Source organism: Ostrea edulis, chromosome 6, assembly GCF_947568905.1.
Source record: "Ostrea edulis chromosome 6, xbOstEdul1.1, whole genome shotgun sequence".
Classification (NCBI taxonomy): domain Eukaryota; kingdom Metazoa; phylum Mollusca; class Bivalvia; order Ostreida; family Ostreidae; genus Ostrea; species Ostrea edulis.
Genome location: NC_079169.1, coordinates 2,284,139 through 2,302,859, shown reverse-complemented (window position 1 = coordinate 2,302,859; position 18,721 = coordinate 2,284,139). Strand labels below are relative to the sequence as shown.

Below are 18,721 nucleotides of genomic sequence, written 5' to 3'. Positions count from 1 at the left end.
ACAGAGGCACACGTCTCTCGCACCCCCATAATCGACTTCAGATGGTGACGGAGACGACACACCCAAAATGTTGGCACTCATGGCCCAGTGTGTCCAAGAACGGTTAGGAATATGATGCGGGAGTTTTAAGGCCACGACGTCCCATGTTGGTACGCCACTTCCGCAGCTCTTCAACGCCAATGTTGAATGCAGTGGCTGCTTGCGCATGCAACCTAATCAGTTTCGTTTAGCCCATTGGAATAATTTCTTTCTGTCTTTCTAATTTCATTTCCAACTGCATTTCTCATGCACCCAGATATAATTTTGTGTCTCGATCGATATGACTTGCCAGAGGCGGATCCAGGGATTGCGGTTAAGGGGCGCAACTTTATGAGGCAGGGGTCTTGGGGCCACTCCTGGATTTTACAGATTTTAAGGGTTTGAAATATGTCTCCTATTTAGTCATTTTTACGATTTTTTGTCAATTTTGATAGAGTGAAATTAATAGAAAGACGCAAATTTTAAGGTTTTGGGGGGAAAATGTAAGTCCTCCCAATAGAAGTAATTCAATAAATCAAAAGATTTTGTCATTTATTTCTCCGAGAGTGGAAGAAATTATTGCTTCTTTTATGGTTTACTTTTTTCTAACGATTTACCTTAAATTTGAAATTGAATGAGAGGGGGGGGGGGGGTATTATGTGTTTTATGTCAAATGTCTTATGCGATTTATACATTAGTTGGTTCAATAGCTTTTCAGCCTATATGTTTCGTGTTTTATAGCCCAACTTATTTTTAAAATAAAAATTACTTAGTTATGAATATACTAGTTTAAAATATGATGATGTCAAGAAGAGAATTAACATGCCTTGATGATTTTTACCTGAGTTAAATGAAATAAAATGAATTTCAATAGCTGCATTTGAATTTCACAGAGGTACTCTTAATCTTAATGGTAATGCGAAGGAAAGGAACATGATGAATTAGTAGGGCTAAGACACGAATAATTTTACGGACCACTTGTCTATTTTCCAATAATGCATTGCGGACCTCGCTTCGTTCTTTTACTTCCGGCACCTAAAAGAAGTGGTTCGAAATGGAGCCGTAAGTTACAAAAATCACCTAAAATACATTAACACATGGACAACGAGTAGTGCAATATTGTTTTTTATATTGTAATGTTCTGTAATAATTGATTTACACTAATTTCAGGTCAACACCAAAAGGCCCACAGCAGTCTGTACAAGTATTCGGACGAAAGGTACCCACGTGGTTTCTAGTAATGTGGTATTTTATCACTGTAGTAACATTGATTCGGTTTTAAAAATTGTGTAGACTTGTTTCTTTTCGTGCGAGGAAATATTTTAAATTATAAAGTTTGCAGTGTATACGAATACATGTAATTAAGTGGTAACCCCCCCTTCTCATATTTTTTGAAAATTTTACATATGTGTGTATAGTCATTCGCTTAGTTCCGGATCACATTTTCATTAACGATTGCTAGCGGTATAATCCACGAAGATAATGTAAGTTTCAATCGTCTTGTGAGAAGATCAGAAGTTAATCAAATGAAAAATATCTAAAATGATTTGAAAATCGTTGTAAATATCAAGTATATGCAATATGAATTCTACATATTCAATTGCAATGTAGAAAACTCGCGTTTTCATATTTATCCTGTTGTGAGTATTTGATTCAAATCATAGCAGCAATTTCAATACTTTGATTTTTAATGGGTTTTTTATTTAGAAAACGGCTACTGCTGTGGCTCACTGCAAACGTGGAAATGGTCTGATTAAAGTGAATGGACGTCTCCTGGAACACGTGGAACCCCAGGTTCTCAGATACAAGGTAACAGAAGAAATATTTAATCAAGGGATAGCAGGGCTAGACAAATATAATTTAATAGTAGTTGTCATTGGACGGGTAACTCATAGAATTACTTGTTCTACCAAAAATCTTGCTTGTCCCACCTTTTTGCAAGGGGCAAGAAACTTTGGAACTTCTTTGTATTTAATATATATGTATAAAGCATATAAGTTAACTTTCGAATTAAAACAAATTCTGTCTCTCTCTCTTTCTTATCGCATATGTAGCACTTGGGTAACAGAAATACTTGCTCCTTTCTATAAAAGAATGCTTGAATTATATTACATATATGGTCTTTTTATGTGCACAACAGGCAACTACCAGATGTGTATCAAATAGTTTGGTTCCCAGTTTACTTTTGGAAGGTTGGTGGTCTCTTCCCAGGTACATTGTATCTGGGTTCTCTCTTCCACCTATAAAAACTGGGCGCCACCAGATAACTGAAAAATTGTTGAGTGTGGCGGAAAACAGCCAAAAATCAAATCAATCATCAAATAGTTTGCTCATCCAGTAAAATGAATGGCCTGATCATCGTTGTGTTTGTGTAGCCCTGAATAGAAGTGATGATGAATTGTGATTCTGCTTACCTTTGTCTGATAGAGTTGATGACAAAATCACAGCGCTCTGAGCTTCTGTATTACAAGCAGGGCTCTTCATTAACCTTTTTTTTCCTACTTGTCCATTTGGACAAGGAACAAAGATATTTACTTGTTCGAACTTCAACTTCACTTGTCTGATAAAATTTCCAAAAAGATCTAATATTGTCAACTTGATAACTATTACTTAAAATATAGTCCATTTTTATACCTGCTTGATTGATTTTTGATCTTATTCACTTGATATAAACAACAAACACATAAAACAAAATTTATATCTGGACTTCCTGTCTTGAATCAATGACAGAGAAAATAACGACTAAACATAAATGTTCACACGTGAAATTGTCAACATCAAACATTTAATCAGTGTCGCCCTCCCCTCTAAAATCAAATGGGTTGAATCCTGGTCTTTTGACTTCGTAAGATCCATGGATGTCTCTTTACAAAATTGAAAGTAGTATGCAATAAATGAACACCGATCCCGATCGAGTGTGACTCAGCTAGTTTACATAGCGATTGATATCGGGATCAAAGTTAATTTTTCATGCCTTGCTGCCGACTTTGAACTACCAATAAACTTTTCACTGAGCGTTCCTTTTATTATTTGGAGACTTCTTTACATAAAAAAGCACCTGTCCAATTGGTTATTGCTTCCTAGGGCCGAAACGATTCACCGAAATATCGATACTGTTCAATATAAACACTCAATTCAATGTTCAATTCATTGCCTCAATTTTCGGTTCGATACGTTTGATACAAACGAGTTTCGTAAAATACATCAGTCTCGGCCTGTACATATTATTTCTACTTGCATGAGGGACGAAATAGTGTCGAATAATGTTCAAACTGTTGTTTGCCTTGAGGTTGACGAAAATAATAATAAACTAATTATCAGTATTAAGCTACAGCGAACAGGCATCTCACCGTTTGGCAGTTTTGCTTTTAAAATTATGATTTTGAATCTTGATAGTTAATTTCTTCTTCAATGTTATTATTGGTTTCTTCTGTAAACTGTATCGTATTGAAAGTATTGAATCGTGGCATAAGTATTGCAATATGTATCATATCGTGAAGGGGGCGTATCATTTCAGTCCTATTGCTTACCATGCTTAATGGTCATATTTGTAATTTTACCAGCTGAAACTTGAAATATGTTGTCATCTTTTCTTGGTCTGACAAAAGTTATGGTGGTCAGCACTTTTGGACTGGAATATTTTGGAAACCGCATATTCCTTGTGTTTCTTTTTTAGCTCACCTGTCAGAGCTGAAAGTTCAAGTGAGATTTTTTGACCATCCATCTATCTGTTAACTTTTCACTTTTTTCCAGAGACACTGGGAGAATTTCAACCAAACTTGGCAAAAAGCATGCTTGGGTGAAGGGCTTTTAAGTTTGTTCAAATCAAGGACCATGCCCCTTCAAAGGGGAGATAATCACAAAAATGCAAAAATAAGTTGAGATAATTTAAAAATCTTCTCAAGAATCACTGGGCCAGAAAACCTGAAATTTACATGAAAACTTCCTGACATAGTGCAGATTCAAAGTTTGTGAAAATCATGACCCTGGGGGTAGGTTTGGGCCACAATAGGGGATCACAGGTTTACATACAAATATATAGGGAAAATCATCTCAAGAACCACTGGGCCAGGAAAGCACAAATTTACATGAGAGCTTTCTTACATAGTGCAAATTCAAGTTTGTTAAAATCATGACCCCAGGGGTAGGATGGGGCCACAATAGGGGATCAAAGTTTCACATACAAACGTATAGGGAACATCTTTAAAAATCTTTTTCTCAAGAACCACTGGACCAGAAAAGTACAAATTTACATGAAAGCTTCCAGACATTATGCAGAATCAAGTTTGTTGAAATATGGCCCCCAGGGGTAGGGTGGGACCTCAATAGGGGTGGAATTGTTACATACAAATCAGGGATTTTTTTAAATGTCTGTAGGGGCCGAATTAAGGCCCCATTCTCAAAAAGCAGGTATTTTGTTTTTTCCTAACCTGTTCTTTTTTTCCTTGAGGACGAGAAGTCGAATTTGAATATAGAGACATTCCCGCAGATATGTCAACACCGATAAATAGCTGTTTACGACGTAATTTATTAACTTGATAAACACTTAATCATAGTCAATTCAAATACTCTGTTTAACATTACCATCGAGTAGATGTCTTAAAGGACACATCTCGTGTTTTCAAAGTATACAGAATTATATGTATTTTGTCTTCCTATTGCTTATAGAAATTAATTGTAATAGTTCGTTTGCTGAAGTATTGCGATAATTAGCCACAATACGGACTTAAATCTAAGCCCCGATTTCAAAAAGCCTAGTTAATTAGATAGGTAGTCGCGTGGTACAGTGACGTCATATGCGACCTTCGTCGATCAACTTGTTGTAAAAGTAGTGTTAGATATTTTTAAAAACTCGGGTTTTAGGGGCCTAATTTATTTACCGTGGATAACATTTATTTCGATGTCGACAAATTCCCCGAGTCATATCTTTTAGCCACCAGTGCATACAAGTAGCGACCCAAATGTAGCGAGAAAAGCAAGTATGAAATCTGCATAAATTTGCGAGTAAATAATGTTTACATGGGATCACTGTCTAAACATAATTTGGTAATGCTATTTCTGTAAACAACTGTAATTAACGTTGTTGCTTTTCTAAAATAAACAGTGCAATTATTATTAAATTTATTTTTGGAGAAGTTAGATAGGCCTAAATTATGATACGATTATGTATCATTGACAACTAGGCCTACTGTCACGGGTTCATTTCGAAAAAGAAAAAAAAATAACAATGATGATCAAACTTATTGTGAAAATCACAATACTTTTAAATTATTTTATTACAACAATTTTATTAGGCCTAATCATTATTTTTTTGTTATCAACAACGTTGTTACTTAGGAAGTGGGAGCGCGGCGTGCTGTTGTTGTAAACACATACGCGTTCCTTAAAAAACATGAAAGCATTATAATTCAATTCAAAGTCGGATATATTATATTTTATTATTTATAATTGAAAGTTCAATTAAAACTACCAGTTGGTAGACACAGCTAGCAAAGTTTTGCCTATATGTTGTTACAAGGTGAAGGTCAGTTGGTGCGAGTGTGTATTGAATTCGAGAGCAGAACCATGAGAACGGAAAGCATATGCCGTAGGCCTATATGTAACAGTGCGTAGCTTCGATAGAACCATTTTCTCGCAGTTTATCTATGTCTTTGTCCAAGTGCTTGTTTGAAAAAGTACAGGGACAAATTCTACTGGGGGTTTTTATGGCAAAGTCGTTGTGCCGATAAAAAATATTCACGTCTTGTCCCTCATACCTTCCTTCGAAAATTGGAAAAAACAGTCCAAATCCTCTCTACTGACAGCAAGTACACCCTTAAACGGCACAAAACACCCTAATGCAGTGTTATTTACAAGCTGTTAATGTGATAATTGTTTGTCAATTAAATCTAATCTGTTTATGAAATGGCTATCAACTGTTTTCAAATATTCTCGCTCGAGGTCGCATATGACGTCACAGATAATGGCGCGTAAAATATCGAAGAAAATATGCATATCGCAAGATTTGAATTTCATCGCTTTCAAACTCGAAAACTAGGCAAACTGTTTCATTTAAAACACATGTAAAGTAGTTTTAGGTATGAAATGAATTAATTTTGCTGAAAAAATTAAAAAGTTTAAAAACATGCGATGTGTCCTTTAAAACATCACTTCCGACCGCGACTTAATAGAGATTATGCCATCACACTGTACAAGATTGCTTGCAAACTCTTTACAGTCATTTTCTTTTAGTAAAAAATAAAATATCTTATGGTTTGATATAAAGTAAAGTTTCTTGTTTATTTTTTCAACATGACCAGTCGGACTAGTAAATCTACATTTTACCTAACCAGACCTATCGTTTAGTAGACTCGGTCGGTCGGACGTGCCTTAGTGTCAAACCCTGCTTTTATTGACATAGAGCAGATTCAAGTTCATTGAAATCATGCCCCCTGGGGGAAGAGTGGAGCCACAATTGGGGATCAAAGTTTTACATACAGATATAGAAAAAATCTTCTTTTCAGAAACCATTGGGTCAGAAAAGTTTACATTTACATGAAAACGTTTATTGACATAGTGCTGATTGAAGTTTGTAAAAATCATACCCCCACCCCCATATTGTTCAAGATTCTCCCTAGCGGTCCACAGTCTTAGATGTTTAAATTCAAAACAAGAGAATGGAATACCCTTCAATAATTCACCTTATTAATTAAGACAAAAAATCCAAACTTCCTTTGTTACTAATGATTGCAACATTTAAGTTATTTATTTGGGTGTCATTGATAGTGAAAATGTTGATTGATATCAAGGGTCGTATGAGAGAGCATTCTAAAACTAGGAGCAATTGATATGATGAATTGTGTTTCTGCTTACCTTCCTGATTAGAGGTGAGGAAATTATCACAGCGCTCTGAACAGTTGCTCAAGCTAAATATTTCAACATTGAGTGTCACTCTTTGCAAATTTTTTTTGGTTCAGTTTTGCCCCTTTTCATATTTTTGTAATTCTTGTTTTAAAGTTTTTCTAAACTACATAGATGTTCTACGTCGTTTATGTTAAGCTCTTCTTGCTATGACTGAAGTATTTTTATGACTTTATAACCATGCGTGTAGAAGTAGGCATCATAAGCCTTGATGTGTGTAGAAGTAGGCATCATAAGCCTTGATGTGTGTAGAAGTAGGCATCATAAGCCTTGATGTGTGTAGAAGTAGGCATCAAGCCTTGATGCGTTTAGAAGTAGGCATCATAAGCCTTGATGCGTTTAGAAGTAGGCATCATAAGCCTTGATGTGTGTAGAAGTAGGCATCATAAGCCTTGATGCGTGTAGAGTAGGCATCATAAGCCTTGATGCGTGTAGAAGTAGGCATCATAAGCCTTGATGCGTTTAGAAGTAGGCATCATAAGCCTTGATGCGTGTAGAAGTAGTCATCATAAGCCTTGATGCGTGTAGAAGTAGGCATGATAAGCCTTGATGTGTTTAGAAGTAGGCATGATAAGCCTTGATGCGTGTAGAAGTAGGCATGATAAGCCTTGATGCATGTAGAAGTAGGCATCATAAGCCTTGATGCGTGTAGAAGTAGGCATCATAAGCCTTGATGCATGTAGAAGTAGGCATCATAAGCCTTGATGCGTTTAGAAGTAGGCATCATAAGCCTTGATGCGTGTAGAAGTAGTCATCATAAGCCTTGATGCGTGTAGAAGTAGGCATCATAAGCCTTGATGCGTGTAGAAGTAGGCATGATAAGCCTTGATGTGTTTAGAAGTAGGCATGATAAGCCTTGATGCGTGTAGAAGTAGGCATGATAAGCCTTGATGCATGTAGAAGTAGGCATCATAAGCCTTGATGCGTGTAGAAGTAGGCATCATAAGCCTTGATGCGTGTAGAAGTAGGCATCATAAGCCTTGATGCGTGTAGAAGTAGGCATCATAATCCTGGATGCGTGTAGAAGTAGGCATCATAAGCGTTGATGCGTGTAGAAGTAGGCATCAAGCCTTGATGCGTGTAGAAGTAGGCATCATAAGCCTTGATGCGTTTAGAAGTAGGCATCAGCCTTGATGCATTTAGAAGTAGGCATCATAAGCCTTGATGCGTTTAGAAGTAGGCATCATAAGCCTTGATGCGTGTAGAAGTAGGCATCATAATCCTTGATGCGTGTAGAAGTGGGCATCAAGCCTTGATGCGTGTAGAAGTAGGCATCATAATCCTTGATGCGTGTAGAAGTAGGCATCATAAGCCTTGATGCGTGTAGAAGTAGGCATCATAAGCCTTGATGCGTGTAGAAGTAGGCATCAAGCCTTGATGCGTGTAGAAGTAGGCATCATAAGCCTTGATGCGTGTAGAAGTAGGCATCATAAGCCTTGATGCGTGTAGAAGTAGGCATCATAAGCCTTGAAGAGCACACAGTTCTTGACCATACTTGTATTTCATATACCTCCCCACTCTTAACACTTCTGGAGAAATTTCCTGCATCAAATCCAGCATTTTATTTCTGCACGTGTAAATGACAAACAAATATGGTGTGAAAAGAAATGATGAATTGATGGTTTCCTTTTCGATGATTGATCAGATTTGGTGTCGAGTCTTCATTTGTAAAGGAAGTGGTACCAAGTGGACATAGTTTGTAGATAGCTCTGTCTTTGTTCTCATTAAGAGAAAAATGCTTCCACGCCCAACTTCTTTTCAATAGCAGCAAAATGACAGAATGCTGCACAGTTTCTACTGATGCATTGACTTGCATATGAGTATTAGACATGTGACCAAATATTTGAATCCAAAATTTCCATTTGAATATTATGATTTAATATTCCTTCACGAATATTTGAACAATTGTTTCAGCTCTGTTTGGGTTGAACGTAATTGATATTGAGTAAGGGTTGTTTTAGAAATGTTAATTTGGTGTGAAATCTCGTGAGATAGCATTCTAAAACTAGGAGCAATTGATATGATGAATTGTGTTTCTGCTTACCTTTCCTGATCAGAGGTGAGGAAATTATCACAGCGCTCTGAACAGTTGCTCGAGATCAAAAAAGAATTTTGTAATGGGAATTGAAGACCTAATTTTTTGCTGTTTAAGATGTTCTAATCTGTTAATTTGTTATTCAGCTTCAGGAGCCAGTCCTGCTGCTGGGTAAGGAGAAATTTGCTGGGGTGGACATCCGAGTGCGAGTCCGAGGAGGTGGTCATGTAGCCCAAGTGTATGGTAAGTTCTAAAGAGCTTGTGTATTGTTGTTAGGTTAGATTTGTAAGATACTGATCCGAGTAATCGGTTTGTGTAGACAATGTACTGATTAAAAGAGATGATATGATGATTAATGAAATTCATAGTCGTGGTCAGTCGTTAGGTTGGATCCTTTTTAGTGAGATACTCACCCCAGCAAGCTGTATGAATAGACATTAGTGTTTGAGAATCAGAAGAAATTTAATCAATTATCGAATCAAATCAGAGGTATCTTTTTTTTTTATTGATACTGGAGATGATACAGAACTGTTTGTGTAGACATTGTACTGATAAGAAGAGATATTTGTTGACATTTATAGTTTTGTGTAGTATGGCAGTTCTTCATCAGAGATGGATACTTTTGCTTTCTTTAAATAAAACAGATACATGTATATATGTTTTTTGTCATTTTAGATATTTGTTAAATGTGCTTGAGAAAAATAAATTGATATAATGGGAAGGTAACATTTGTTGTTTTTGTTTTGCAGCTATCCGACAGGCTATCTCAAAGTCCCTGGTGGCCTACTACCAGAAATGTAAGCATTTCATGTTTTCTTGCCTCAGTGTTAGAACTGGTAAAAAGTGCTTAGGGCTATTTCAGAAATGATCAAATGGGGGGTCGGGCGGCAAACGATATTTTTTTGTGTGGGTGGTCGTATTTTTTCATATTTTATTTGATCTGTGGTTGGACTGTTAAAAAAATGTTTATTATGGGAAGGGGGTAGTTTCTATTGTTTTTTAATTTTGTGCCACGTGGGTGTTGAGTTTTCAGAATATTTTTATTGTCACTCTTGTCATGTTGGTTACAAAATGTCGGAGGGAAAATTGAAAACACGCTTTCGAAATCGGAAGTAACATAGAACTATTCGAGTTGTCGCTCTTTGTAGCGTATAACTTTCTATTTCCATTACGGCACTCTTCAAATTGAGGCGTGTTTATTTAGTAGGGTCCCTTGGGACGTGATGGCGGCGAACTCTGTAGATTATTACAGTTTACAGTGCATCGATTTTTTTGGAATATTTTGAAATCAATAGGTATTCCGTTTTCTAATAAAAATAGGCAAACCTTGGTTGATTTATGCGAGAGTACCGATGCGTTTTATTTACCAGTCAGTGTGATGGTGATATAGAGGCCTCCATTAGAAGATGAACGATTCGTGGAAAAACATATCCATACCCATTTCATGATAATAGCATCACTTGGACTCCCAATCTTTCCAACATTCCCGCCATAGATGCCTTTGATTGTTGATGTGACATCGTTTCTTCAGAACTACTGTGATACAATGTCGCACAGGCATTACCGCGTCATTGACTACTAGAATGTTTGTCCCGAAAACCTCTCGAGATTTGTACTGTTTTCACTCTCCGACTATAAATATTTTTCGTTGAAAAATCAATGGATTTACCCAATTTTTTGGATTGTCCAGACTATCTTCCATCTAAGAACATTCAATTTTACATGGAAAAAGCAGAGCAGAGTGATCACACAGAAAACTCAGAACAACTTCAAAATTTGATAGGTGTTTCAAAAGATGACATTAAAAAATATATTCATCAGAGACAGGAGAAAGAGGCATTATCTGAAAAACCAGGGATCACCCCTAGGCCAACTAACAGTTGCTGACTTGAAGTGGCATTTAGAAAAGCACTGTGTCTCATTTACAAGGGAGCAAAATAACAAAGCAGATTTGTTGGTATTACTACTAAGATAGTGTAGTGAAAAAATCTGATTTATCACAGGAAGAATTTTTGAATGAATAACAATATTTTGTCTCCATTGCTGATCATGTTTAGGCTAATCCAAATTCATTCACTGTTCTTTTGGACCTGCTCACTCTTAAATTTTAAGTGTTGTTTTTGGCCTTTAACGTTTTCTTTGTAAATGCCCACTGCATTTAAAGCATATGAGCTTCTTTAAATATTTTTTGTGTGTGCTTTCATTTTATAGTATTAAAATCTAAAATTTTAAATCAAAATAGTTTGGTGGCTTGCTATTAAAGAACACAATTTCCTGTATTTTTAAATTACATAAGTTTTCCTTTCATCATAATTTAGGCTTCATTCACCAGTCTTCACGAAAACTCAGTGGTCCGAAGACCGAGGCCAGTGAATTTTAGGGTCGGGTCTTTGAAATTAAAAAATCAGGAAGTCCGATGGGCTTGTAGACTTTTTCCAAGTCACATTGAATATAATGTTGGATTTAGATATTCTAAACGTCTTATTTACTTAAATTACCATCCAAATAAAAATAAATTAATAAATAGCGCATAAAGTAAGTGTTTTGACATCGTGGTTTGTTTATTTCTTTAAAGTAAAGAACGATAACTATGTCTACACTTGTAATTGTCAAGATAACTTGTACGTTGATCACGTGAATATTCAACGAACAACTTATTGAAACAACAAAAATGGCCGCGTTCTGTATCGCACTGCACACCGGTAACTGCTGCTTTATTGCATTGTCAAATTAAAATGAATTTCGTCAATTGCAGTTATCTCTGATTTTATGCAATTTCAATAGTTTATAGAATTAATCAATCGTTAATTTACATTTGATGTTGGTAAAGAAGGCTACTTCCTAAGGTACACTCGGGCTGTTTTCATGTTTGTGAAAAATACGTGAATTTGTTGTTTGCGGGTGAAGAGAGAGAGAGAAAATACCATGTACGGTGTTGTTTTTCTGGTATCGACAGAAAGGATGTCTTAGGGTGGATGTGAATATGAGTAATAAGCATAGTTTCAGTAAATTAATTGTACAGTTTTACAATGCATTCCATAATGTATGTGATAAACATGTACTATGGAAATTTTGGGGGCCAGTAAATTTCACTGTGGGCCAGTAAATTCAGACAGTTCACTGGTCCGACTGGCCAGCAAGTTTTAAATGTTTTCGTGAAGACTGATTCACAGAACTGAAGTTTATAGTGCAAAAAAAAAAATCTCTTGTGCGTCTAATTTGAGCAAAAAGTCTAAACTAGTCATTAGTTTGGAATTACCTTTAGTGCTTATATGTTAAGCTGACAATGTTTGAATATGTTTTAAAAAATTGAAAGTTGATGTGTTATGTTTATAAAGAGTTCGCATTGATATGTTTGCACACTTTGTCATACCATTTACATACATGTCAAGATAATGCAACATCACAAACAGTATTTTATTCAGTGCCATAAGCATGATAATTGTATGAAGAATATCTTGAGCAATATTCTTGAGCAAACAAGCCAGTTTGATGAAGGGCCCATCCCTCATAAGGCATTGTTATTATAAAAGAGAAAAGAAAATCCTGTCAGTAATTCGTCTTTCTTATTTGGTATAGTCTAAATGAAATATTGATGAAAGATGATACTCAGAACAGAACATTTATCAATTTATTTCATTTAAGAAGCTTAAATATAAAAATAGAAGAAGAGATGTAGTGTGAAGTCAATATGAAATGCCAAACCACAGACATTAGACGTGTACAGGTCATCATTCTACCTTAATGATTGGGCCAAACCAATATCATGGAGCATGGCTGTGTCAAAGGCCGCATGAAAATAAAAGCTGTGAGATTATTCATAAAAGATGAGAATCTACTGCAGAAATGTACAATCATCTATATTAATCCTGAAAACCAATAGCTACTGGACAATATGTTCCTGGCTTGGGTTTAAACATATTTGTTAGTGTTCAACCCTTCTCCTATAAATTTAATACAGTAATCAACAAAACAAGCTATTAAAATCTGTAAGAATTTTATTGAACTCTTGAGTTTGATACAGAATGCAATCAGTTGAAATTTTTTTACAAGAGACAAGTAGTAACCATCAAAAGAGTACTCGGTTTCTGTATGATAGTTAAAAAATAAAACAATATACCCAAATTTGAATGAATGATCTCTGTTTATAGCAAAAGAATTAGCACACCTACTGCTGCATATGAACCCAGTAATGAATGGAGCATTTGCAGGCAGCCATATTTCCCATGTATCAAAAAAAGTGCCTGAAACATTTCATTTTGAAAATGCATGTTTTACAAGTGAATGACGTGTTAGTTTATAAGGTAAATACCAATATCAAGCTGTGAAGTGAAACAAAATGCATACTAGTAGTATCATTATTAATGTACATTGCAGTTTTTCTCAGTGAAGTGCCCTTATCTCATTAGATGTATAATGTTTGCAGGGTATTTGGTCTGGTTAGGTTTTTTTTTAATTAGATGGGTCATTGTAAAATGAGTTTTATCAATTTGATGGGTCATGGGGCAATTATTTTTTTTTTTTTTTTTATGGGTGCTTGGTATGTACAAAAGGTGCCTTTCTACCCCCCCCCCCCCCCCCCTCCCATGTATTTATTTCTGGAATAGCTCTTAACTAAATATGTTAGAGGTACAATTATATTTTGTTCTCCATGCATGTAATATCAAAGGATTACCTGATCAAACTATAATCATGGTCAGTTGTTCCGACTTTTCATTTCATATGATAAAATGAAGGAGCATGCCCCTTTTCATTGGCAAGTTAGGCCAATTTTTTTTTTAAATTGGTTTACGATTTTCAAAATTTTCAAATCCATTCAGAGGAGGTAAAAAAAAAAAAGTTCAAATGACAAAATGTCAAGTAATAAAAATGAACTTGATTTGAGGTCAATGTTTTATTATCAACTTGAATATTCTCTTCACTGTCAACTTGGTGCTATATAGCGACTATTGTGCACCTTGGCAACAATGCTGTTTCCTTCAGAAATGTTATTTGTTTAATAAATTAACTTTCTATCTTTATCAAATGTCCATTGTTTACCGTTTAGTTATGTAAATCCCAAAATAAAAGAACCACATCGTTTTTCCATTCAAAAGATGACATATATAGGGACGCACTAATCACCTGAAGTACTAAAATCCTGACTGACCTTACCAAGCATATATTTTGTGTAAAATTTACTTCTAAGTTTTAAAGTCTTATTTATGAAGTCAAGTAAAGTTATAAATAAAATTCATAAACCCTCTAAACATTTATTCAAAAATTCTGAATTTTAATAGGTCGGATCAATTTATTGTTGGTAGTCAACAAATTTTATACAATGAATGAATTCAATAATGTTAAATATGTTTTCAACCTCTTTCAATATATGAAGAATTACACATATTAATTATGAAGAATATTTCTTTAAAATTCATTAATAAGAATTTAAAAGTGTATACTCAGCAAAATGTATGCATGGTAAGGTCAGGTAGGGTTATACTTGTTTAGGTGATTAGTGCAACCCAATGTACGTCATGGATGCCATCTGAAAACAAGTGTTTGTTTTTATTTTTGGGATTTACATATCTAAATGGTATGCAATGCATAACTAATGCTAATTAGAAGTTAGTTTCATAAACAGATAACTTATTGGAAGCAAACAGCATTGTTACTAAGGTGCAGAATAATTGTTAGCACCGGCTGAAGTTGACTGATATTCCACACATGAATATTATGGACTGTCCCGAGATTTTGATTGGTCTCTGTCCAAATATCCAGTCCAGCGGAATCTATTTTCTTTTCTTTCTTTTTTTCCTTTTTTTGTGAAAAGGAAAAATTACAGTGTCGGAAATATAAAAAGGAGTGAAAAACCATTTTATTTTTCTTCCAACATCCCAAAAAATCAGTTTGGCGGATCCGTAAACCAACTCGATAAAAAAAAGGCCTTAATTGGAAAATAGGATGGGGTGTTATAAAATAATTTTAGAGGACTTAGGGTGAACATAAGAAATCAAATTCCCAAGAACACAAGGATGCAAGATGTCAAATTTGATTACATATATCCTTGTGTAGAGTAGAATTGAGTTTGTTGAATTCATGGCCCATCCCCACCCTGTCTGCCCGGGCTAGAAAAGGAATTTAAATTTAAGGTTGATATACATGTATGTACAGTAAAACATGGTTACAGTGAACACACTTGTGATGAATTCACGCTTACAGCAAAGTGATTTTCATTCCTTATAGTTTAAAACATAATTTAAACTTGTTGTATTAAAGTACGTATGTACATATTTCATTGAATCTATTGGACATATCAAATTAGTGTATAATGAATCAAAATGATTCCTTCCCAGCACTGCACTAGAAGCATTGGTTACTGTACAGGGAATCACAAAGGCACAAATGTGTCAGTTCAGGTTCACACCATGACCCTGGGGGGAGGGGGGGGGGGGATACTGTGAAGAAGTACCATGGTTATAAGAGATCTGCTGTATAGCAATGTTACACAGTTTGGTCTTTAAACTTTTTAGTTTAAAGTAATGTTTGTGAACGGAGTTAATTGAATTATAACTTTGGTCTTTAAACTTTTTAGTTTAAAGTAATGTTTGTGAACGGAGTTAATTGAATTATAACTCAACCTTGTCCAACTTGCAGATGTTGATGAAGCCTCTAAGAAGGAGATTAAAGACGTACTGATCAGCTATGACAGAACTCTGTTGGTTGCAGATCCCAGACGATGCGAGCCCAAGAAGTTTGGAGGTCCAGGTGCTCGTGCACGTTACCAGAAATCTTACCGTTAAAATGGTCATTAAAATATACACTGACAAGTGAAAATGGTGTTCTGTCTTGTTTTCAAAACGAAAAGATTTGTTTGTAGTGAAGGGTTGCAGTCAAGATACAAATGGCACGGATCTGGTCTGAGTGATCTCTGAATAGTGTTTACCAGTATAGCTGAGTATTCAATTGCTGGTTCTTTGTGGGAGAGACAGCTGTATCACTGACACGTGCATGCATATGTCAGTGATTTTTTGCTTTATACCTGAACTATAGACTTACAGAGCTGCCAACCCTCACAATTTTGGCGAAAGGCTTACAATTTTAGGGCCGAAAATACGCCTTACGATTTCGCGGCATATCTTCCGATTTTCGCTTATTTGACATTTCCAAGGTTTTAGAGCTGTTCGTCATTGGTTTTTATTTTTACTTTTATAAGAAACAAGCAATAGTCGTTACTACGTTTGTTTGCATAGTCTATATATATATATATATATATATATACACACACAAAATCTCGATCATTTTAATGCTTTGAAATAAACAATATGGCAGTTGCTACTGAGCGTATGGCATGTGTTGATGGAAATAACAACAATACTCCCCCAAAGAAGAAAACGTAATAGAGCCAGTAATTCAAAGAACAACATGCAAGTACAATGTAAACATCTATTCGTTTCAAAGTTAGAAAGAGGGAGTTTGTATGATATGTGTACAATTTGTTTGATAAACTTCAACATTTTTCATGACGGGGGAAATGACATTAAAAAACTTGCCAGAATAACTTGCACAGTAATTGTAAAATTATATAATGTACTAATGTAATAAGTTTTAGAAAGTAAAATCAATAAAAGATGTATTTGACCTTCTGCAGTTGTAAAATGCATAACAATTAGTATGTCTAAATTTATTGCCTAAAATTGCTCAGGTTGCATCTTTATTCATAAAAGATCTCCCCCGCCTTACTATTTTCCATTTCATAATGTTAGCAGCTCTGGTCTCAAGTCCCCACTTTCCTGATCACACAGGGTCCGATTGTGTGTAGACTTCACAGTTTTGACTTCTCCAGAATCCCATAGCCAATTCCGACCAAACTTGTCATAAAGCATCCTTGGGTAAAAGTGATTTAAAATTGTTCAGTGGAGGGACACACTTTTTCGAGGGGAAATAATTTAGAAATGTAATGAAACTATTACATATTTATGCCCCCCTTCAAAGAAGAGGGGCACATTGCTTTGCACCTGTCGGACGATCGGTAGACCACATGTCCGCTCAATATCTTGAGAACCATTCACTTGATGATAATGATATTTCATATGTGGGTTGGTTATGAGTAGAAGAGGACCCCTATTGTTTTTCAGGTCAAAAGGTCAAGGGTCACTACTCTGGACATAGGAATATAATGTCCGCTCAATATCTTGAGAACCCTTTGCTTGAAAAACATCAAACTTAGCACACTGGTACATCCTAAGGAGTAGATGACCCCTATTGATTTTGAGGTCATATGGTCAAGGGTCAAACTGGGCATAGGAATATACTGACCATTCAATGTCTAGAGAAACCTTTACTTGACAGACATCAAACTTGGTACACCAGTACATCTTCAGAAGAAGATGACCGCTATTGATTTTGAGGTCAAGGGTCAAACTGGACATAAGAATATAATGTCCGCTCAATATCTTGAGAACCCTTTGCTTGACGGACATCAAACTTAGTACACTGGTATATTTCAGGAGAAGATGACTCCTATTGATTTTGAGGTCACATGAACAAGGGTCCTGTCTGCTCAATATCTTGAGAACCCTTTGCTTGACAGACATCAAACTTGGTACACTGGTACGTCTTCAGGAGAAGATGACCCCTATTGATTTTGAGGTAACATGGTCAAGGGTCAAACTGGACATAGGAATATACTGTCCGTTCAATATCTTGAGAACCTTTTGCTTGACAGACATCAAACTTAGTACACTGGTACATCTTCAGGAGAAGATGATCCCTATTGATTTAGAGGTCGCATGTTCAAGGGTCAACCTGGACATTGGAATATACTGTCCGCTCAATATCTTGAGACCCCTTTGCTTGATAGACATCAAACTTAGTACAGTGGTGTATATTCAGGAGGAGATGACTCCTATTGATTTTGAGGTCACATGGTCAAAGTTCAAACTGAACATAGTAATATACTGTGCACTCAATATCTTGATAACCCTTTTGCTTGACAGACATCAAACTTAGAACACTGGTACATCTTCAGGAGAAGATGACCCACATTGATTTTGAGGTCAAAGGTCAATTGTTGAACTGGACATAGTAATATACTGTCTCCTAGAATTTAAGAATTATTAGCTTGATTGACACCAAACTTGGTACACTGGTACAGCATAAGGAGTAGATGACCTCTATTGATTTTTAGGTCACATGGTCAATTTACTCTTGACATAGGAAGGTATTGTCTGCTCAATATTTTGAATCGATGATGCTACTATCAATTAAATGTGTGTATAACCCTTTTGAATTTTGCACCATGGGGGGGCATATGTGTTTTACAAACATCTCTTGTTTAAGATTTTAATCTAATGATGGACCAGAAAGGACAAAACTTGTGGGATAGCATACTACCAAAGTCCATGCCGAAATTCTGTATATTGCCCAAGATATGCAAAATGCCTATTATTAGCTCAAGTGAGCTTTACTGATAGTCTGTAAACTTTTTATGCCCCCTTTTAAAGAAGAGGGGCATATGCACCTGTCGGTCGGTATTTCATATGTGGGTTGGTTATGAGTAGAAGAGGACCACTTGTTTTTCAGGTCAAGGGTCAATCTACTCTGGACATAGGAATATACTGTCCGCTCAATATCTTGAGAACCCTTTGCTTGACAGACATCAAACTTAGTACACTGGTACATCTTCAGGAGAAGATGACCCCTCTTGATTTTGATTGTTTTGCTGTTTTCCGCCAAACTCGACAATTTTTCAGTTGTCTGGTGGCGCCCATTTTTTTGATAGGTGGA

At 35.8% G+C, this 18,721-nt stretch overlaps 1 protein-coding gene across 2 annotated transcripts; it reads left to right on the top strand.

Annotated features, from left to right (window-relative positions):
• Positions 1-1,010: 1,010 nt before the first annotated feature.
• Positions 1,011-15,769, top strand: LOC125646300 (40S ribosomal protein S16). Of its 2 annotated transcripts, none has more exons than XM_048872531.2 (6): positions 1,011-1,080; positions 1,189-1,237; positions 1,726-1,827; positions 9,100-9,196; positions 9,703-9,750; positions 15,590-15,769. In XM_048872531.2, the coding sequence occupies exons 1-6, from the start codon at positions 1,073-1,075 to the stop codon at positions 15,733-15,735; spliced, it is 450 nt and encodes a 149-aa protein (XP_048728488.1). In that variant the 5' UTR covers positions 1,011-1,072; the 3' UTR covers positions 15,736-15,769. The 2 variants fall into 2 exon arrangements, 1 of the variants encoding a protein (XP_048728488.1); XR_008796116.1 differs by having other exon boundaries at positions 1,022-1,080; positions 9,703-11,284; positions 12,127-15,614.
• The last annotated feature ends 2,952 nt before the right edge of the window (positions 15,770-18,721 follow it).

What these genes read in the sequence shown, in the direction of transcription:
- LOC125646300 (XM_048872531.2), top strand. An exon ending in TACAAGTATTCGGACGAAAG is followed by an intron (nt 1,238 to 1,725) that starts GTACCCACGTGG and finishes TTTTTTATTTAG; the next exon opens with AAAACGGCTACTGCTGTGGC. An exon ending in TCATGTAGCCCAAGTGTATG is followed by an intron (nt 9,197 to 9,702) that starts GTAAGTTCTAAA and finishes TTTGTTTTGCAG; the next exon opens with CTATCCGACAGGCTATCTCA.